Source organism: Myotis nattereri (genome assembly GCF_964212035.1).
Source record: "Myotis nattereri genome assembly, chromosome: 12".
Lineage (NCBI taxonomy): Eukaryota > Metazoa > Chordata > Mammalia > Chiroptera > Vespertilionidae > Myotis > Myotis nattereri.
In genome coordinates this window covers 8,510,584-8,533,226 of record NC_138087.1, presented here as the reverse complement: position 1 = coordinate 8,533,226, position 22,643 = coordinate 8,510,584, and the positions used below count along the sequence as shown (strand labels likewise).

The 22,643-nt window shown below is 44.9% G+C and overlaps 1 protein-coding gene across 2 annotated transcripts in view; it reads right to left on the bottom strand.

The window, feature by feature from the left end:
• Positions 1-703: 703 nt before the first annotated feature.
• The window catches only part of LOC308528043 (F-box/WD repeat-containing protein 12-like), a 32,487-nt gene continuing 10,547 nt past the window's right edge, over positions 704-22,643 (bottom strand). Inside the window, exons 3-11 of one of the 2 annotated variants that reach the window (XM_081103524.1) lie at positions 22,125-22,288; positions 21,596-21,714; positions 13,632-13,841; positions 9,399-9,557; positions 7,371-7,581; positions 6,144-6,322; positions 5,933-6,060; positions 5,515-5,552; positions 704-1,294 (exon numbers count right to left, since the gene is read on the bottom strand). In XM_081103524.1, the coding sequence (XP_080959650.1) occupies positions 1,263-1,294; positions 5,515-5,552; positions 5,933-6,060; positions 6,144-6,322; positions 7,371-7,581; positions 9,399-9,557; positions 13,632-13,841; positions 21,596-21,714; positions 22,125-22,288 (1,240 nt within the window). In that variant the 3' untranslated portion in view covers positions 704-1,262. The remainder of the gene's footprint in view (positions 1,295-5,514; positions 5,553-5,932; positions 6,061-6,143; positions 6,323-7,370; positions 7,582-9,398; positions 9,558-13,631; positions 13,842-21,595; positions 21,715-22,124; positions 22,289-22,643) is intronic. The other variant, XM_081103523.1, reaches the window with a different exon arrangement.

The window sequence follows — 22,643 nt, the reverse complement described above, 5'->3', positions numbered from 1 at the left end:
GGTACACTAATTTTAATATGTACATAACTAATTCACCAATCATGAGGAATTTTGCTTTACTAATTCTAATTATTTTCTTAAGATAACATTTTTTTTAGAAATTATGGTTAATATACCTCTTTCTAATATTTTTAGAACTCAGTTTTGTTTTTAAAAAAGTATTACATTTGTTAGCACCTCCAAGGTAATAATTATGGTGGTTATATCACTCTTACATTGTTCCTAACGTCAGTGGAAATGTTTCTAATTATTAAGCATGATTGCTGTTTCTTCTAGATTTCCTTTATCAAGAAAATTATCTTCTGCCCCTATTTCATTGAGATTTTATTTCTACTTAATCCATCTATCTTAAAATGTTTTCAATCTTCTGTGTGTATCAAAGCCACTTTTTTAAAAAAGGAATTATTGAATTACAATTAGCAATTACTATTTTAGAATTTGTAAAGACTTCACTTGTAGTCAATTGCTAGAGAGAATATTTTAATGTTTTATATCCACTTAATACAGAATATCTTGGGCTACATCAGGAGTTCATGAAAGGATTTGAGGAAGACTCACAGAGACCCACCAGCTTGCTGTTTCTCTTGCTTACAATTAAGAACTCTGAAAGATATGCCACTGCACCAGTCAGGGCTTCCGAGGGGACCAAGTCCAGGGGCACCACCATCAAAAAATACAAAAGTCGCCCTACAATTACATGATGCAGTGCCATGAAACTCATCTACATGATAGCAATTTATTTTTTTAATGTGTTTAAAGCACACTGCACAAGATTAAGAAGATAAAATACATTTACTTACACATTTGAACAACACAAATGATTCTGTGACACCCCCAGCACTGTAAGCATGGGCTTTCTAGTCCCCCGTTGGGCATTCTCTCCTTTCTGCCACTTACTACCTGAATAGCGCTGGGCAGATTGCTAGGCGGCTGGAACCTGGGCCAACAACAGGTTACTGACTCTCCTGTTACATTTCCTGTTCCTTCTCTGAGAAACAGAGAATCATTCTTGTTTTATCGGCTTGCTGTGATTATTTACATAAACTCAAATAGCACAGTGCCCGCTCCTAGGAGGCATTTGAAAATAACTACTTCCATTCCCAATGTTGATTAAAAAATCATTTTAGTCTGTATGTACACAAGCTATTCACCAGAGTGGGATGATCTTTAACCAATGCAGTCACCTAGGTCTCGTCGCAGTTGGAAGTAGTATGACCTCAGAATACTCGTGCCGGCGCTTCTGGCTTCCACGCCCACGATGCTCATGCTGTCACTTTCCACCTGGGTAAATCCACTGCGAAGGAAAGGACACGCTGCGTGTTAACCTGAGACGAGGACAAATGTGTTGGCAGTAGGGTCTTCACACACAACCTCATACCTCCTCCACCCAGCCCCGTTTGAGGACCTACATTCATTGGTAACAATTAGCAAATACGACCACTTCTGCAGTGGGAATATCAGCTTTGGACCCTCCTGAGAGGAGCTGCCTGAATCACAGTGATCATGGCTATTCTGGAAACTTCTCCTGATATAGGAGGAGGGGCACCTGATCTAATCTTGGCAGGTCTGAGTCATTCCCCAGCATTTGGAACCATCAGTTCCTGATCAGTCTCGGTGAAGATGTGAACACAGCAGCTAATGAGGCCACCATTCTCTGTGATGTTACCTGTGTCTGCCTAGACCAGCAGTTCTCAACCTGTGGGCTGCGACCCCTTTGGCGGTCAAACGACCCTTTCACAGGGGTCGCCTACGACCATCCTGCATATTTACATTACGATTCATAACAGTAGCAACATTACAGTTATGAAGTAGCAACGAAAATAATTTTATGGTTGGGTCACAACATGAGGAACTGTATTTAAAGGGCCAGAAGGTTGAGAACCACTGGCGTAGACAAACGTACCATGTGCTGCTCTGAGGCGTGAGAGAAAAATGAAGCAGGTATATAGAAAACCAAATCAAACTAAACTAAGCAAAAACAAAATTAGAGAAGGAATTTCTTGTTTCTTACAGAAGCCTAGCTGTTGGGCTACAGACTGCTTCTCAAATACTGCTGCTCTGGCCTTCGTGAAATACCTTTTAGCTTCAAGCCCATGCTGACTTACTAAGTTTCTTTAAGTAGCAACTAAAGTTCTAGTCAACTTAGAAATATCAAGAGTGGAATGCAGCAGTTTCCAGACTCTCAGAAAACTGCAGCATTGGCTGGTCTATCTAGGGGCTGAGCAGGTCCCCGATCTGGTCAGCCAGCCAGTGATCACTGTGATTTTTGGGTAAAGAAGGTAGAATTTGCATCTGCTTTCTCTCTTTAGAATCATCATTCCTCCTCTTAAGTCTTTTTCTTTCTCAATTGATTTTTAGTAAATTTGCAGAGTGGGGCAACCATCACTATGATACAGTTTTAGAACATTTCCATCACTCCAAAAAGAGGTTGTGCCCTAGCCCAATTGGCTCAATGGTTAGAGCATCAACCTGCAGTCTGAAGGGTTCTAGGTTTGATTCTGATCAAGGGCATGTACCTCAGTTGCAGTCTTGATCCCCAGCCCCAGTCAGGGCACATGCAGGAACAACTAATTGATTTGTCTCACTCACATCGATGTTTCTCTCCCTCTGTCTTTCCCTCTCAGCTTCCACTCTCTCTAAAAAAAAAAAAAAAAAAAAAAAAAAAAAATCAATGGGAAAAAAAAAATTCTCAGATGAGGATTAACAAAAAAAAAAATAAAAATAAAAATTTAAAATAAATTTTAAAAAAGATTTGTTGTACCTATCTGTAGTAAATCCCATCCTACTCTCAGCCCCGGGCAGCCACTAATTTATCTTCTGTTCCTATAGACTTGCCTCTCCTGGATGTTACATAAATGGAATCATAGAGTACTATCTTATACATCTGGCTTCTTTAGTGGAGCACAATGTTTCTGCATTTCACCTATGTCAAGTGTATGTCAATGCACCATTCCTTCTTATAGCTGAGTAATATTCCCTGTATGGATGTACCACAGTGGATTTATCCACATCGGCTGGCATTTGCACTGTCTGCACTTTTAGGGTTGAGTAAAGCTGCTAAGAACATCCCGTGCAAGTCTTTGTGTAGATGTGTGTGTGTCTATTTCTCTTGAGTAGATGTGAAGATTCACATAAAGTCTGGGTGTAGATGAATTTATTTCCTTAGGTACATACGAACCTTCCTCTAACATCTTTGTGTAGACATAGGTCTGTTTCTCTTGGGTAGATCCTAAGTGCTACTGGGCTGCTGGTAAATTTATGTCTAATACACATTTTCTTTGGAGAATCAGAATTCGTATTCAGAGACGACAACATTTTAGGAAACTGAAAAGTTCCTAGAAAGTTTTGGTTATTTCTTGCAGTAGTCACGAAGGTGCCAAAAAAGGAGATAAAATGTTGCACATCTTAGAACTTACAGGGAACAACAGCATTAAGCAAGATTTCTGGGTTTATTATTGCCAAATGAAGCTCCCCAAAAAAGAAATTACCACTCAACTAAGGATTTCTGGAGGTACGTGTTGTAAATCAGGGAAGGGGCATAATTTGAGGTCATGATCCACTCGTTCTGGAGTCCTGATTAAAACACGTTTTTGAGATGTGCCACTCACCTGCCACACTGAAAACAGTGTCACTTCAGCAGATGGACATGTTTACATTTTTATAATGCGTGTACTGCAGTGTTTAAAAGCACATGTGAAATGGGAGATTCTAAAGTTTCTACTTGCTTACCATGACAAGAGCAGTGCAATACAGCAAATGGATGTATGCAGCTTTGTGATGCACACAGTGCAGTGTTTAAAAAGTCTTATAAAGAAGTTTCTAAATGTGCTACTTGCTTGCTAAGTTAAGAACAGTACTGTGTCAGTGAGAGGATGTTCTAACTACTCAGTAGTGCTGTAAAGAATGCAATAGAGAATTCCGGAAAGACAGATAAAAACGAATGAAACAGTGCATTCGTGAGGCCAACATCTAAGCACAAGCTCCTGAAGGCTGACCTGAACAAGGCAACAGCACAGGTGTTTGCATGCATCTCCCCAGAGGAGGGACGGTATCCCTGCCCCTGGAGGGAGATCATCGTTATTATTGACAGAGGGGCTCACTTCACACAGGCGGGCCTCGGATCCACAGCAGACACAGCAGAGCGAGGCCACGATGCCGCTCCCAAGTACAGGGGAACCTAGTACAAATGTATCCCAGCGTAAACTAGCGGAAGTACAGTACGTCCCCACCTGCAAATGTGGACATGGAACGGCCTGGCTCCCAAACACTCCGGTTCGGCCCAGACCTCCGACTTCCAAGGAATTTACTGAGGAATTCTGAGGGAAGCAGTTGCTGATGCCAATGCTTTTCAGAATGCAGAGCACTGAGTTGGCCTTACGTTTTGTTTAGAAAGTTGAGAGGGTTAAAAACTACCTACAGACCAATGATCTTAAAATTTAGTTGACTCCCTACTAATTCTTAATCTTCCCAGAAAATTGTATTTATTTACTGAAAAGAACTAAGATTCTCCTGTTTTAGGAATTTCCTCTAATAATTGTCCTCAAATACCTACTGATTTACCATTCAGAAAATACGTAGTTTTATTACAGAAATCTGTAATTTTTTTAAATATTTGGTTTGGGGCACTGTATTTTTTCATTTAAGATTATAAGATGTTTCATGGGCACAGACAACAGTGTGGTGATTGCAGGGGGCAAAAGGGTGAGTGGAGGTGGAAAAGGGTATGGGGGAATAAATGTTAATGGAGAAAATAAAATTTTAAAATAAATAAGTAAATACGTAGTTGTGAGAAGTTTGTCACAGGAGGTTGAATTTACCGCATACCTCATGACAAGAAAGTGACAACTCCCCCAGATGGAATATGAGATCCAGAAGCCCTGTCCTCTACGGCACTCTAGCAAGAAGGCTCACAAGTGGTTCCAAACTATTAACCCAAGCACAATGCAGAACCGCATTCTTTCCCTTTCACAGTCTTTCCCCCACGGACCCCCCCACACCAGGGTCTGGCAGTGAGTTCACAATTGTGTGGGCTATGAAGGGAGGGTAAGGCTGGGCTGCAGGGCTGTCAGGCCCCACCCCGGACCTCCCGCCTCCCCGTGGGACTTTGGGTACAATAACCACACCTCTGCACGCCCACTGCACCTGGGCAATGTGGGTGATGCCACATAAACTGTGGGTGGCGGTTTCGTACATTAAAGGAGACCGAGTGGAGGGTGCAGAGCATCTTTTTTTAAGAAGAGGAAACAGATTCTGACCAGTGACTTTCGTTGGGTCCCCAAGTAGTGCGGGGCGGGCTAGGCTAGGACTCCAAGTCCCAGTCACACTCTCTCCAAGGGAATCCTTAAAAAGGTACTGTGGGGGATATATGCATCCCTATGTTCATAGCAGCACAATTCACCATAGCTAAGATCTGGAAACAGCCTAAGTGCCCATCAGTAGATGAGTGGATTAGAAAACTGTGGTACATCTACACGAGGGAATACTATGCTGCTGTAAAAAGGAAGGAACTCTTACCATTTGCAACAGCATGGATGGAACTGGAGAGCATTATGCTAAGCGAAATAAGCCAGTCAGAGAAAGAAAAATACCACATGATCTCACTCATTTGTGGGATATAATGATCAACATAAACTGATGAACAAAAATAGATCCAGAGACAAATGGCAGGGGAGGGGGGGTTAGAGAGCAACCAAAGGACTTGTATGCATGCATATTAGCATAACCAATGGACACAGACACTGGGGCGGGGGAGGGGGGTTTTGCCCAGGGTGGGAAGGGGGGGGTCAATCAGGGGAAAAGGAGACATACATAAAACTTTATTAATAAAAAAATAATAAAAAAAAATAAAAAATTATATATATATAAAAAAAGCCACTGTGGGGAGGCCAGGAGAGGCCGTCTTACAGGTAAAGGAGGAATCGGATGCAATTACCTGGCCCAGCGGTGGGAGCCCCCGAGCAAGTGATAGCAGCTCTTGAGGACAGGAAATTTATTCCCCTTTTTCCACATGTAGACACGCAAGGAGAGGTCGAAAGAAGAGGTGACGACTCGGCTCTGGTCCTTGAAATGAAAGCTACATGAGGCGGGGAAGTGGGCTCCGGGGGCTGGGCTCCCCCATCCGGGCCAGGGGGTGCGGCACTCACCACACACAGGGACGTGATGGGCTGCTGATGGTCCTGGAAGGCTGCCAGCCGCAGGCCGTGGATGGTGAAGAGCACCAGCTCAGACCCCGACACCAGCAGCACCACTTGGGAGCCGTGCCCCTTCATGAGGTGAGGCGGCATCATGGTGTCTGGCAGGTTGAAACTTGCGATCTGCTGTACTTTTTGAAAGAAAAACACACCGATTGTCATTTCTCGATAGCAGCTGGAGTCTGGGATAGCGTGCCTCACCTAAGATGACGCAGCACATTGAAAAGGGCAAGGGCTTCACAGTTACAGCAGCGTTCACGGCTGAACACGCGTTCACTCCCTCAGCCTCCCATGCATTGGCTCTACCGCACTGAACCGGTGCCTGGCTTACAGGGGACGCTGTGCAGGTGCAAGTGACAGGACCTGGCACACAGCACCATCCAGAGAATGGGGAGAATGAACACCCTTCCTCATCTAGGACAGGGTGATATGAAAAAGGGCCACAAGAGAACCAAGACATTTACGACATCTGCCAAAAACTATGTTGAAGACACAGTCTTTTACACTGTATAGCATTCCTTGTTTGTTTGTTTTTTTTTTAAAAACCCACTTGATCACTTTCTAATGGAGTTTAGCACCAGGAAGAAAAAATTACCTCTTTTGAAAAAATTCATGTGCTTTCTCGTATCAGACAAGGGATTATTCCATATCCTGTTTTCCCTTTTTCCTCGGCTGCCAGGAAGCTCAGAATAAAAACTAAGGTCAAATGATGACATGAAAACACATGAACATAAAACCAAAGGAAAACAGCGAAGGACCACAGGGAAGGCCTGTCCGGGAGACAGGGAAGGAGAGGGCTGTGGGTCTTATTTTCCTACGGACTAGGAGCTCCTGGGGAAGAGATAGGCGTGGCTTTTATCCATCTTTGCCTGCACTGTGCTGAGAACAGTGCCTTGGATACAGTGGTGAAGAGAAGCAGGGACGAATGGAAGCAGGAAAATAAGTCAGGAGAGGGCAGCTGACAGTAGTTAATGTCTGAATTCAGGGCCTGACACAGAGCAGGTGCTCAACCACCCACACAGTACATAACATCACAAACAAGGAAACATTCGCTGGGTCACTATATTCTCTGCGAGAAAAGAAAAAGTGTCCCAAAGGCAGCATGAGGAATCTGTGCTTGAAGCGTCCTATGCAACGCTGGTGACATGCAGGCCCACAGGTCCTGCTGGGGATCCTTACCCAGAACGTTCACTGCATCCCTGGACTTCTTAGCCCCTGGCTCGTAGGTGGTGACCACCCACTGCACGCCGCCGTCATCTCTGTGCACCACCACCAGCCTGGCCGCCTCATCGGGGGCCCAGCAGGCTTTGGAAGTCAGCCCGATGGGGAGAGCGGTGGAGACAGGAGGCTCGTCTTCCAGTGGACACAGCAAGGAGTGCGAGTGGAACACCTGGGGAACCGCACCGCCGGCCTCAGTGCGATGACGGGGACGCCTCCGACCCCGGAGCACTCTCCGGCGGCTCTGCTCAGGGACCCACACCCACAGTGGCCTTCCGGGCGTGAGGGAGCAGCTGTGCCACTCGCAGACCCTCCTTTCCAGATGGCTCGGGCCAGGGAGCAGGTCAGTCCCAGCCCACGTCTGGCCAGAAGATGTCTAGGTGCACGAGTCCCAGTGAGGGCAGGGGGGAGTGACTCCAGTAAACGGCTCTTCTGCTTCTGGGCAGCTGCACAGCACTGTCCTACTTCTGCCTCCAGCGTCTGCCTCCAGTGTCTGCCTCCAGCGTCTGCCTCCAGCGTCTGCCTCCAGTGTCTGCCTCCAGTGTCTGCCTCCAGGAGCCCTTCCTACTTCCAGGTAGTCTGATCCCAAACACTTCTTGGTCCCTAGGACTGCTGTGTCAAGAGGCCCCGCTCCTGGGGACCACTGCCCCCCGCCAGCCCCTTCCTGAGCCTCTCTCCTCCACTGCCCCCCGCCACCCTCTTCCTGAAGCCTCTCTCCTCCACTGCCCCCCGCCACCCCTTTCCTGAGCCTCTCTCCTCCACTGCCCCCCGCCACCCTCTTCCTGAGCCTCTCTCCTCCACTGCCCCCCGCCACCCTCTTCCTGAAGCCTCTCTCCTCCACTGCCCCCCGCCAGCCCCTTCCTGAGCCTCTCTCCTCCACTGCCCCCCGCCACCCCCTTCCTGAAGCCTCTCTCTTCCACTGCCCCCCGCCACCCCCTTCCTGAAGCCTCTCTCCTCCACTGCCCCCCGCCACCCTCTTCCTGAGCTTCTCTCCTCCATTGCCCCCGCCACCCCCTTCCTGAGCTTCTCTCCTCCACTGCCCTCGCCACCCCCTTCCTGAGCCTCTCTCCTCCATTGCCCCCGCCACCCCCTTCCTGAAGCCTCTCTCCTCCACTGCCCCCCGCCACCCTCTTCCTGAGCTTCTCTCCTCCATTGCCCCCGCCACCCCCTTCCTGAAGCCTCTCTCCTCCACTGCCCCCCGCCACCCCCTTCCTGAAGCCTCTCTCCTCCACTGCCCCCGCCACCCCCTTCCTGAGCCTCTCTCCTCCATTGCCCCCGCCACCCCCTTCCTGAAGCCTCTCTCCTCCACTGCCCCGTCCAGACCTCTCACCTCCCCTGGCTACCAGGTCCCGGCACTGCCGCCTGATTGCCCTGCCTGCCCTAGCTCTCTTCCTGGCCTTCCTCATCCAGTCACCCAGCATGGCTCAGACCTCTACAGGGGCTCCAACTCCGCTCTAATTTTCCAGGTCAGTTCCTGGCACTCAGGCTGGACGTCTCTGAGCCCATAAATCACCAAGACACTCCCTGGGTCCCGGGGCTCTGGTGCTAGTGGTAGTGCTCAGTGCTACGGGCTGGCCATGCTGTGCCCGGTCCAGGTAATGACGCTGTCCCCCACTGCCAGCATCTCCTCATGCCTGACCTGACACCCTCTCATCCTCGCTCTCATGGAAGCTCTGTTCTCAAGCCGCTGAATGTCTATGACACTCCACCAAGGTGTCCCTAAGGCCCCAGCTCCTTCAGAACTAACTCTGTCCTCTAGCCAAGCCACAAACTCCTTCCGACCTGGGAGCAACACAGCAGCCTGGAAAGAGCAGCGCTCTGGGGAGAGGCTGGCACCACCACTGCCCAGCTGGTGGCCCTGAGTGGCCGCAGGCATGGTCCTGTGCGAGGAGCCATCCTCCCAGATGCATGTGCAAGACCGGGCACACAACCCACTCCCGTGCACACAAAGCCTGGCCCTTGGGACAAGGGCCACAGCCCAGCACTGACCTTGGGGCTCAGGTCTGAGTCCTGGGCCAATGTGAACACCCACTGGCAGTCGGGAGAGCAGAGCAGGCTGGCGGGGTGGTTTGGGAACACGCTCACCCTGGACAGCACCTGCAGCCCGGGCACCGTGAGCGTGTGGAGTGTTCCGTCGGCACAGGCCGCCTGCAATGCGAAGTGCAGTGACCACCTGTGTCCTGTCCTCGCCCAAGGACCAGGTGGCCACATGACTCCTTCCTCGCTGGGGTGAAATGACAATTAAGTCAAAAGTAATGAATTACTCAAACAATATGAGAGCAAACCCTCTCCTCCCTCCACACAGAAGCCCTTGCTATCCTCATGCTCAAATTCGAGCTGCAGCCTGCCCTGCCTTTTCTGTTTCCAAATACTCTTTGGAAATCTCTTCTCATCAGAAGACTTTTTTCCAGGACTTTTTACTTTGTCCCATTATGATGGAAATTTGGATTGTTTACAAATTCCGTTACCATGAACGATCTTTGTGCGCCAATGCCAATATTTCCCCCTGAGAGGTCCCTACAACTGGAATTGTTAGGTCCAAAGAGTATCAGATTTAAAACTTCTAACAGGAAAAAGGCAAGCTTTATTAAAAGTGCTCAATCTATATTCTTACTTGCCATGTATAAAAATATTTATTTTTCATCACACTTATTATAATACCGATTTTTTTTATGTGTTGGCTCATCCAGTAGGTCAAAAGCCTTGTTGTGATGCTACTTTCTTGGTTATGAGTTGGGTTTCACTCCTTTACACATTATTGGCCACTTGTACTTTTTTCTATGAGTTGACTATTCATGTCCTCACCTATTTTTCTACTAGATCTCTATGCTTCAAAAAATATGATATTAATGCCTTGTTAAATAAGCTACAATGTTTTCTCCTAATTTTTTATGTCTCAATTTTATAATACTCTATAGTTCAGATGTTTTTAATTTTTTAGGTAAATCTGTGTATTTTTTCAGTTCCAGGTTTTGTCTTGCCTAGCAAGGCCAGGCACATCCCAGACTGATTTTAAAAACCAGTTAGTTATCCCTCGGATAATTTTATAACTGCCTTTTACATTTTTAAAACATATTTTTATTGATTTCAGAGAGGAAGGAATAGGGAGAGAGAGATAGAAACATCAATGATGAGAGAGAATCATTGATAGGCTGCCGCATGCCCCCTTCCTGGGGTTCGATCCCACAACCCGGGCATGTGCCCTTGACCGGAATCAAACCCGGGACCCTTCAGTCCACAAGCCAATGCTCTATCCACTGAGCCAAACCAGCTAGGGCTAACTGCCTTTTAATTTATTTTTAATGATTCTAAATGTATTTCCACAGATGGAGTGATATGGGAATAGCTTAGCTTCTCTCTCCTAATGGTCAAGGGCTCCATTTCTTGAATGGCTTGTCCTTCACCTACTGTTTTAAAAAAACGTTTTTCACAGACATTTGCACCTGGAACACAATCTGGACTTTCTTTTCCTGAAAACACTTGTTCTTACTGGCCAAGAAAACACAAACACTTCACAACGCATAGAAAACAGCAACAAACAAGGTCATGAAAAGAAAAAGTGAGAAGCAACACATTTAAGCTGATAAAACTATTCCACCAAAGGAAAACCAGGAATCAGGGATCTGTAGCCACATGGATGGAAGTTAAGTATCACAATACAAGCATATGAAGGGACATCTGGAATCAGAAATTCAACACTCAGAATGGACACGGATAAAAAAAAATATTAAATAAGAGAAATTACTTCAGAAAAGATACTGATGAAAAAGTTATCTCGCCCTGGCCGGGTGGCCCTGTGCACCAAAAGATCGCCAGTTTGATTCCCAGTGAGGGCACATGCCCAGGTTGCACGTTTGGTTCCTGATCGGGGTGGCATATGGGAAGCAACCAATAGATGTTTTTCTCTCACATCAATGTTTCTCTCTCTCCCTTCCTCTCTCTCTAAAAAAAAAAAAAAAAAAAAAAAAAATCAGTAAAAACATTAGGAAAAAAGAAAGAAAAAGTTACTTCACAAATGAAGATAACAGCCCTAGTCAGTTTGGCCTGTGGACGGAAGGGTCCTGGGACCAATTCCAGGGAAGGGCTTGTACTTGGGTTGCAGGCTTGGTACCCGGCCCCAGTCGGGGTGCATGCAGGAGGCAACCAATTGATGTGTCTCTCTCACATCGCTGTTTCTTTCCCTCTCTCTCTTCCCTTCCCTTCCACTCTCTAAAAAATCAATGGAAAAATATCCTCGGGTGAGGATTAAGGGAAAAAATGGACATAATAAACCTAAGAGAGAAAACATTCTCTGAACAAATAAGGGCACTAGAAGAGGAGAAAGAAAACAGGTAGGAGCACAAAAGTAGAATGAAAGGCTAAACTGAATCGGAAAGTATCTGAGAAGATAGGCAAGAAGATCAAATAAACACGAAGTTCCTACAGAGCGTTAATCTGTTAACGCTTCATTAACAGATTTATAATTAAAATTCATATACAGTGAAACTTCCTAGAAATAAAAAACCCTGAATCTATGTATTGAAAGGGTGACCCAGGATGATCACTGCAGACATGTCACAATGAAACTACTAGACTTTAAATGTTTAAAAATATATTGAAGGCCTTTGGTTTTAAAAATCCAAGTTTCTGACAAGTGAAGTCAGGTACCTGTAGACTTTCAACAGAAACATAAACAGTGAAATAATATTTTCACAAAATTCAAGAGACGTGTGAGCAGGGATCTGGTGCCCAGCCAGGCTATCCTTCAGCATCAAGACTACAGAAAAGGGTGCCTCACCTCCTCCGGGGATTTCAAACACTAGGTTTTTCACAGATCCTTTATGGTCTTGCTACTCAAAAGAACTGGCAGCCCCAATATTCCCAAGAAGCCGGGTAAAAGTCAGTATCTCAGGCATCCCCAGGGACCCACTGAATCAGAACTGCCTTCACACACAAGCCACAGGTGACGGGGTCCCAGCACTGTCTAGAAGCTTGGCCACGCCTCTTACCCTGTTCCGCATTTACACTCTTGCTATCCCGGTTCTGCTCCAGACCATGATTGTTATCTTTCAGCTCACTAATTTCCTTCCATTTTCTAACTTTTTAATTGATGTATATAACATATATGGCAAAATGCACAAAACATAGAGCTCAAGGAATTATTACCAAAAAAAATTCATGTCACCACTTAAGCTAAGAAGTAGAACTTGCCAGTGCCCACAAGCTCCATCCATCCTCCCCAATCTCTGTGTGGTTCCACTGTCCACCCTCCATCAAGTCCATTCACCTTTGCTTTTCAGTTTTTCTGTTCTGATTATTTTCTAAATCATTTTTATAGCGTTTAAAACAATTTTTGTTGAATTTATTGGGGTAACATTGGTTAATAAAATTATATAAGTTTCAGGGGTAAATTCTATGATACATCACCTGTATATTGTATTGTGTGTTCACTACCCAAAGTCAAGTCTCCTTCCATCACCATTTATCCCTCCTTTCTCCTATTCCATCTCCCACCACAACCCGCTCCCACTGGTAATTACCATGCTGTTGTCTGTGTCTATGTCATTTTTTATAGCTTTAAGTTCTCTGTTGAAATTTGCTTCCCTGATCATAGCGACCATTGGTGTCTTATTGTCTGTATCTAATAACCACAATATCTGAAGCCCCTGTGGCTCTCTCAACATTGTCTGCTGTTTATCCTGCCAGTTCTAGTTGGTACTATTCTTTTTTTTTTTTAATCCCTGCCCGAGGATATGTTTTTATTGGTATTACAGAGACAGAAAGGGAGAGAGAGAGAAACACTGATCAGTTTGCCTCCTGTACTTGACCCAACTGGAGACTAAACTCACAACCAGTATGTGCCCTGACCAGGAATGGAACCCACCACCTTTGGTGTACGGGACACTCCAACCAACTGAGCCACCTGCCAGGGCTAGTTGGTACTATTCTTATCCCCTAGTTAGCTTTAAGTGTGTGATGGCTGCTATGTCTGAAAGAGAAATAATGTGAGGCCTGTGGTACTGGTATCCTTTTCCAGAAAGGATTTTCGTTTACTCTGACCAGGTGATAGGAGGCTGAGCTGCAGGAGGCTGAGCTGCAGCAGGTGAAAAGACTGTTTACTCTCAGCCCAGCCTTACTGCCAGGTTGCAACACCTGATAATCCACCCAAAGCTCCAACTCTCCATGGCCCTTGGCTGGGAGACGGCTAGCACCCACAGAGGCTCCTGAGCGCCAGGCACTCACCAGCAGGAAGGGGCCCTCTGGATGGTCAGAGGCCTCCAATGCAGACGAATGTGTAGGCAGGCAGAAGGAGGCTGACTCCCGCCCGCTCTCTGCTTCCCACACTTTGATGAGTCCCTGTGCGTCCACGGTGACAACCAGCTGCAGCTGAGGGTAAGTCACCAAATTCACCAGAGCATCAGGCTGTAGAGGGCTCGACCAGATCTCCATGCCCTGGGCAACAACAAAATTAATATAAGAACTTATATAGAGCAGTTTATTTCATAAACACACATTCTTTTCATTCATCCCTCAACCAGCACACACTGGGACATGCAGGTGAAAGGACCCCATCCCCATCCTCACAGGACTAACAGCAGGGCAGGGAATACCATGGAGGTGGCTGGGTCTGGGTGTGTAGAGACTTTGGGGGGGGGGGGGCTGGGTGGCATCACCAGGTGGGCCCAGGATGGGGTCCTGCTTGCACACAGGCCGGTATGTCTGCTGCACTTTCGGTGGTGACCTACAGCTCCGCTGAGGAAGGCTGGGCAGGGAGGCGGGATCCAGCACTACACACCCGGCTGGGACCTGGCCACGAATCCCTACACACAGAGCCTCCACACGGAGCATCTCGCCCAGACCTGGGTAGTCAGTTTCACCGATAAGCTAATCGGGCTTGTGGATATGAATGGCTTGTGTTGCATATCTGCAGCTGCCCTGGCCAGGACACCCACTTCCCTACAGTGAACCCAGCAGTACCACCACAGGCCAGCCCTGGCCCAAGCCCATGCCCACGCCCAGAGGAAAACCAGTGGCCCAAGCTGGGTCGATTCCATGGTCTCTTCCTGGGATTCTGAGAACTGGATTGGAGAGGTCAAGAGCCCAAGTGCCAGAGAGCCCACGGTACATTAAGACAGGGCATCCGAGAACCAACCCACTAACCACTGTTCTGAGTCTCCAGAGCTCACACACAGGTTTCTTTCCAATTTGGGGTTATTCTGACCTTTTTTCTATTATGTTATCTCTGTATCATGGTCTCTATCTCTTTTCCCACACCTGGTATCTCAGTAGTCTTCCACTAGTTTCTTTCTTCCCCACAGGCCAACAAATCAACAGTTGATTTCTGTTGCTCAGCTAACATGCCATCAGTGGGGCAGAACTTGGCCTGTGGACGGACTGAGGGTGAGCTTCGGAGGACACAGGGTGTTTACCAGTGGTTAGTGGCAGGAAGTGGGCGAAGGAGCAGTTAAACTCCCCTTTCTATTTCAGAATGGGAAGCAGTGGCCAGCGGAACAGGGCAGAAAGATGCTGACCAGCGAAGGTCTGGGGACTCCACTCGATGTGGCCCAGGAAAGAGGCGTGGGGGCTGGGGGTGTTGGAAGCTGCTAGTGGCACCAGATACTTCAATGCTAGAAAAAGACAACTCAAACCATAGAATTCTCCAGGGAACAGCAAATAAAACATAGAGACAAATATTATGAATACATAGAAAACTAAAAAAAAAATTTAAAGAATCATTACAGACTGCAGGAAAAGCAAAATGTTAGTTTTCCTCAAGGCTTGGCTGTGAAAAGCATTGACATAATTGTGGGGGAGCACGGAAGACTTGGTTGGAAAATCTGTAAGGAGGAAATTCTGACTGAGGAGCGTTGGCTGAAGGCACCAACCCGTTTATTGGAATTCCCTAGGGGGTTTGGCTGAAGGTGATTGCCCCTAATTGTTCCTCGACCTTTCCCAACAAGTCTGTGTACATTTAGACCCTTGGGTGTTTACCGGAATATTTATGCCTAATCTTTAGACGTCCTTGCTTAAAGGACATTGCAGACACATGTGTCCTCCCACGAATGCTTACCCTACTAATTGTATCTAAAAGTTAAACACAAAGGCTGGTGGTGGTGCACAGAGACGACAACAAATACTCAAGGTAATGCATAGCAAAGACCTACAAACAAGATTATTCTACCCAGCAAAGCTATTACTTAGAATTGAAGAGCAGATAAAGATCTTCTCAGACAAGAAAAAGCTAAAGGTGTTCATCCCACCAAACTAGTATTAAATGAAATGCTGAAGGGTATTCCTTAAGAAGATGAAGAGGAAGAAGAAGAAAGTAGAGGAGGAAGAGGAGGAGGAAGAGGGGAGGGAGGGAGGAGGAGGAGGAGGAGGAGGAGGAGGAGGAGGATAAAAAATGTGAATAATAAAAAGGCAATAAATACATATCAACAACTGAAGCTAGAAATCAAAGGAACAAGGAATCTAGTGAACAAATAAAATGATGAATAAAATAGAACCAGAGGCATTGAAACATGGAACAGACTGACAAACTCAGAGGGAAGGGGAAAGGGGGGCAGGAAGAGATTAACCAAAGAACATATATGCATATATGCATTACCTATGGACACAGAAAATAGGGTGGTGAAGGCCTAAGGCAAGGAGGGAACCAGGTGGAAGGGGAAAATGGGGGGGGGGAATATATATAATGTTCTCAACAATAAATATTTTAAGAAAAAGGAAAAAAAAGTATTTTCTAAAAGCATGACGATAATTTAAAGAAATTTTGGGACAACATGAAACAAAACAACATTCAGATCATAGTGTACCCATAGGGAGAAGAGAGTGAGCAAGAGAAAGAGAACCTGTTGGAAGAAATAATGACAAAACACTCCCCTAAGCTGGGGAAGGAAAAAGCCACACATGTTCAGGAAACACAAATGGTACCAATCAAGAGGAATCAAAAGAGACCCACTCTAAGACACATCATAATTAAAATGGCAAACATTAAGGACAAAAAGAGAATCTTAAGGGCCACAAGAGAGAGAGAGTAAATGCCCTACAAGGGAGCTCCCATAAGGCTATCAGGAGATTTCTCAACAGAAACACTACAGGCCAGAAGGGAATGGCATGAAGTGTTCAAAGTAATGAAAAGAAGGAATCTGAAATCAAGACTACTGAAATCCAGGAAGGCTATCATACAAAATAGATGGGGAAATAAAGAGAATTTCAGACACAAAAAAAAGGCTAACGGGGTTTATCATCATCAAACAAGCACTACAGGAAATGTTAAAGGCACTACTGTAATAAGAAGAAACATATATAGAAAGAAACATAGGCCTAAAGAATAAAAATGGCAATGAATAAATACCTATCAATAGTAACCTTAAATGTAAATGGATTAAATGTTCCAATCAAAAGACATAGGGTAGATCAATAGATAAGAAAACATGACTGAAATATGCTATCTACAAAAGACGTACCCCAGAACAAAAGACTCTCACAGGATAAAAGTGAAGGGAGGAAAAAAATATTCCATGCAGATGGAAATGAAAAAAAAAAGGGGGGGGTAGCAATACTTATATCTGACAAAATAGACTTTAAAGCAATAGCCTTAACAAGAGACCCCAAAAAAGTCCATTACATAATACTAAAGGGATCAATCCATCAAGAAATAATAACCCTAGTAAACATTTATGCACCCAATATAGGATCACCTAAATATAAAAAAAAAGCTCTTGGCGAACTTTAAGGGAGAGATCAATAGCAATATAGTCATAGTAGGTGATTTTAACACTCCACTGACATCACTGGACAGATCTTCCAGACAAAAAAACACACACAAGAAAACAGAGACCTTAAACAACACACTACATCAGATGGATTTAACTGACATTTATAGAACATTACACCTCAAAGCAGAAGAATATACATTCTTCTCAAGTGCACATGGGTCATTCTCAATCAAAGATAGACCACATGTTAGGACACAAAATAAGTTTCTACAAGTTTAAGAGAGCTGAAATCAGATCAAATATCTTCTTAAACCACAGTGGCATGAAATTAGAAATCAACCACAATATAAAACACTAAAAAAAATTCAAACACACAGAGAATAAATAGTATGTTTTTAAACAATAAAGGGTTACCAATGAAATAAAAAAAAAATAAAAAACTTCCTGGAAATAAATGAATTTGAACACTCAGCAACCCCCAAATCTATGGGACACAGCAAAAGCAATTCTGAGAGGGAAGTTCATAGTATTACAGGCATACCTCACTAAACAAGAAAAAGCTCTAATAAACAATCTAACACTACAACTAAAAGAATTAGAAACAGAACAATAAGAAAAGCCCAGAGTAAGCAGAAGGAAGGAAAAAAATTAGAGCAGAAATAAATGGTAGAGACAAAAAAACAAAACAAAAAAAATCAATAAAACCATGAACTGGTTCTTTCAAAAGATAAACAACATTGATAAAGCTTTAGCTGGACTCATCAATAAACTAAGAGAGAGGACCCAAGTAAATAAAATCAATAATAAAAGTGGAGAAGCAAGCACTGACACTACAGACATACAAAGGATTGTAAGAAAATACTATGAACAAACTATATGCCAAGTTGGACAATGTGGATGAAATGAACAAATTCCTAGAAAAATACAATCTCTCAAAACTGAATCAGGAAAAATCAGAAAACCTGAATAGGCCAATAACAACTGATGAAAGAGAAGCAGTAATCAAAAACTCCCAGCAAACAAAAGCCTGGGTCCGGAATTCTTCACAGAGGAGTTTTACCAAACATTCAAATAAGAACTATCACCTATACTCCTCAAACTATTCCAAAATATCCAAGAAAAAGGAACACTTCCAGGCTCCTTTTATGAAGCCAGCATTACCCTAATCCCAAAACCAGATAAAGACACTACAAAGAAAATTACAGGCCAATACCCCTGATGAACATAGATGCTAAAATCCTCAACAAAATATTAGCAAATCGGATCCAGTAATATATTAAAAAGATCATACACCATGAACAAGTGGAATTTATTCCAGGGATGCAAGCCTGGTACAATATTCACAAATCAACAAACATGATACAACACACAAACAAATTAAAAGACAAAAATCACATGATCATATCAATAGATGCAAAAAAAGCATCTGACAAAACCCAACACCCATTTTTTGATAAAAACTCTCAGCAAAGTGGGAATAGAGGGCTCATGCCTCAACATTATAAAGGCCACATATGACAAACCTACAGCCAACATCATAGTCAATGAGCAAAAACTAAAAGCATAGCCCCTAAGAACAGGAATAAGACAGGGATGTCCACTTTTACCACTCTTATTCAACCTAGTACTGGGAGTCCTAGCCACAGCAATCAGACAAGCAGAAATAAAAGGCATCCAAATTAGAAAGGAGGAAGTAAAACTATCATTATTCACAGATGACATGATATTGTACAAAGAAAACCCTAAAGACTCCACCAAAAAACTACTAGATCTAATAAATGAATTTGACAATATAGCAGGATGCAAAATCAACACCCGAAAATCGATGGCTTTCTTTTACACCAATAATGAATTTTCAGGAAGAGAAACTAAACAGACGATCCCATTTTCCATTGCAACAAACAAATTAAGATACTTAGGAATAAACTTAACCAAAGAGGCAACAGACCTATACTCAGAAAACTACAGGACATTGAAAAAAGAGATAGAAAAAGATATAAACAAGTGGAAGATTATATCGTGTTCATGGATTGGTAGAATCAAAATCATTAAAATGTCCATACTACCCAAGGCAATCTATAGATTTAATGCAATCCCTTTTAAAATACCAATGGCATATTTCACAGAGCTAGAACAAATACTTCAAAAACTTATATGAAATCAAAAAAGACCCCAAATAGCTGCAGCAATCTTGAGAAAGAAATCCAATGTTGGAGGGATCACAATACCAGATTTCAAGTTATACTACAAAGCCACCATAATCAAAACAGCTTGGTACTGGCACAAGAACAGGCACATAGATCAAAACAGAACAGAGAACCCAGAAATCAACCCAAGCAATTATGCTCAATTAATATTTGACAAAGGAGGCAAGAGAATACAATGGGGTAAAGGTAGTCTCTTCTATAAATGGTGCTGGGAAAACTGGACAGGTACATGCAAAAGAATGAAACTAGACTACCAACTTATACCATACACAAGAATAAACTTAAAATGGATTAAAGACTTAAATATAAATTGGGAAAACATAAAAATCCTAGAAGAAAACAAAGCAACAAAATATCTGAAATCTTATGTAGCAGAATTTTCACAGATACATTTCCTGGGGCAAGAGAAACAAAGGAAAAAATAAACAAATGGGACTGCATCAAACTAAAAAACTTCTGCACAGCTAAAGAAAGCTGTCAAGTTGAAAAGAGAACCCACTGCACGGGAGAACATTTTTGCCAATGATACATCTGGTTAGAGGTTAATCTCCAAAAAAACCCCCAAACATATATATAAAGTACTCATACAACTCAACAAAGGAAGACCAACAACCCAATTAAAAAGTGGGCAGAGGACATAAATAAACACTTATCTAAAGAGGACATACAACAAAAGTCCTGGAGACATATGAATAAGTGCTCAACATCACTAATCATCAGAGATGCAAATTAAAGCAGCAATGAGGTACCACCTCACACCTGCCAGAATAGCTACCATCAACAAATCAACAAACAGCAAGTGCTGGTAAGGATGTGGAGAAAAAGGAACCCAAGTACACTGCTGGTGGGAATGCAGACTGGTACAGCCACAATAGAAAACAGTGTGGAGTTTCCTCAAAAAAAAAAAAAAAAAATTAAAAATGGAACTGCCATTTGACCCAGTGATCCCACTGCTAGAAATATATCCTAAGAATCCCAAATACGATCAGAAAGAATATATTCAAAAGCAAAACAAATGATAACTAACTCATTCCAAAACAGCTCTAGCCATCCTGCCCACCTTCCCACACCCTCTCTGATTTTCCTTTCCAAGTCCCTCCCGGTTCCTGGAGTCCCTTAGAGGACCTGGTTTGGAATCCTGCAGCCATCTGGAATCCTGGGCTGGTGTCTAGTTGGTGATCACACATCAACAGCCACTAGTGGCCTCAGACCTGAGTGGGCCATTTCAAAAGCACCACCTGCCATCACCAAAGAAACATACCTCACACCCGTTCTTACGGTTTCTACTGTAAAGTCTGGGCAGAGCAGGGACCCAAGGCTGGCACAGGGGTATGAGAATGCAACTCCCCCTAGCCAGCTACTCATGCAGACTGAAAAGGAAGGCTCAGCTCACGGTCAGGTCGCTCTCTTACGGGCCAGAAGAGGAATGATCTGTGGGGAGTTCGGTAGAGCCTCCAAGGGTCCTGCTTGGAGACCGCCCTCCGCTCTGTGCACTATGTTCAAGTGCAAGGAACCTGTCACTTCCAGCAGAACTGAGTCACAGAGAGATAAGCACCCACCTCACCATGTGGTACTAGGGTGCCGTTGCCTGTCTAGGGATTCTGGAAATGTGAAGTAATCTACAGATTTCCAGGAAAGGAGCCATTATAAGAGGCCTGGTTACATCCATGTGTGGCCGGGCAGAACCCTGAATTTACAGGGAACCACACACTCAGAGACACTCCCTCTCCCAGGCTGTCTATACGTGTATAAAATTAGGATGATAATACCGAGTAGTCTGCTCAGCTGCTGTGAGAATCAAATGAGAAAATGGATAGAAAAGCTTTTAAACTAAGAGCACCAGCAACGTGTGAAATACTAATCAAGTTTCAAGGTTTTAACACTAAGCTTGCACTGGGGGTGACTAAAAGCTGCAGTTCCCTGGGCTCAACCACCCAGGGGCCGGCATTGAGCACAGCAGTGCCCCTCCTCTCCTCCCCCCGCCCCCGCACCCCCCCCCGCACCCCCCCCCCGACACACACACACACACACACACACACACACACACACACACACACACTTGTGCAAACAACCCTGTGCAGAGGAAGTTAGAAGCAGGTCATTTGCGATCACTCAGACTCCAGTTTCAAGCATGGCCTGGCATGGCGTCTCAGCCCCTTGCCGCTCAGATTTCTCATCTGTACAATGGGCTCCCACTCCTCACCTCAGAGGTCACCTGTGATGCCTAATGACACCGAAGACACTCAGTGCTCCTCCTGGCCCCCTCCAGGCCACTCACCGCATGTAGATTCCAGGCACGCACAGTGCCATCTGAGGACGCAGTGCACACCACAGACTTCTCCCACCTGTCAAAGCAGTACTCGTTGGGTGAGATGTAGGCCAGCTTAGCTATCTCTCCTGAAAGAGAACAGACTTGCCTCAAATGGACACTCCTGCCTGGAGTGTGAGCACAACCTGGGAAGGGCAGGCGAGACAATCACTCCCCTTTCTGTCCCTGCAGCACAACAGGCGCAGATTGGGAGACAGCGGTGGACAGAAAGGGCTAGGGCTTTAGACTTACAACTTGGGTTTCATGCCCAGGACTGCCCACAGCCTACCAGCCCCAAAACGATGAAATAGATGCAATGAGCCCTCCTCACAGGGTTACAGTGACTGTCAATGACAACATCGATGTCGAACCCAGCATGGAACATACCCATCAAGTGGCATTTTCCAACTCACTGGCTAAAACACAAAATGCCATGGGACCGGACCAGGGAGAGTGAGTGGTGGGAAAGCGGGCAGCTACCACACTCCCAACACCATACCTTTGTGCCCGGCAAGGGCTTTGCAAACGAAGTCCTTCTCTGGCCGCCCAGATTCCACTCGGAAGTCCAGCTCGGATCGGCAGAGGTAGTACTGTTTCCATGTCTGTGTGCCCCGCGTCACCTGGGAGTCTTTACATGAGGACCAGCGTCTCAGACACAGCTGCCTGAAAACAGACCACAGTCCCAGGCAGGGCGGAACAGTCATCAGCAGGTACTGTGGTACCAACAGGCCAGCTTCACCATCTATCAGACTGAACACCTCACTATGCCTGTGTAGACCGCATTTCCTCTACTGTTAAAGGGGGAAATAAAGAGATAACGCAATGAGTGCTTTGTGTGTATCCAGTCAATCTGCAGAAGTAGGTCTGATTGCCATTCTGCACGAGGACAGAGAGGCAGAGAGAAGTAAACACTTGCCTATGGTTATGCAGCCATAACCATTCCAAGGCTCTGCATATTTTGAAGTATCTAACTCTTACTACTGAATTGTCTATCTTTCCCTTCAATTCTGTCAGCCCT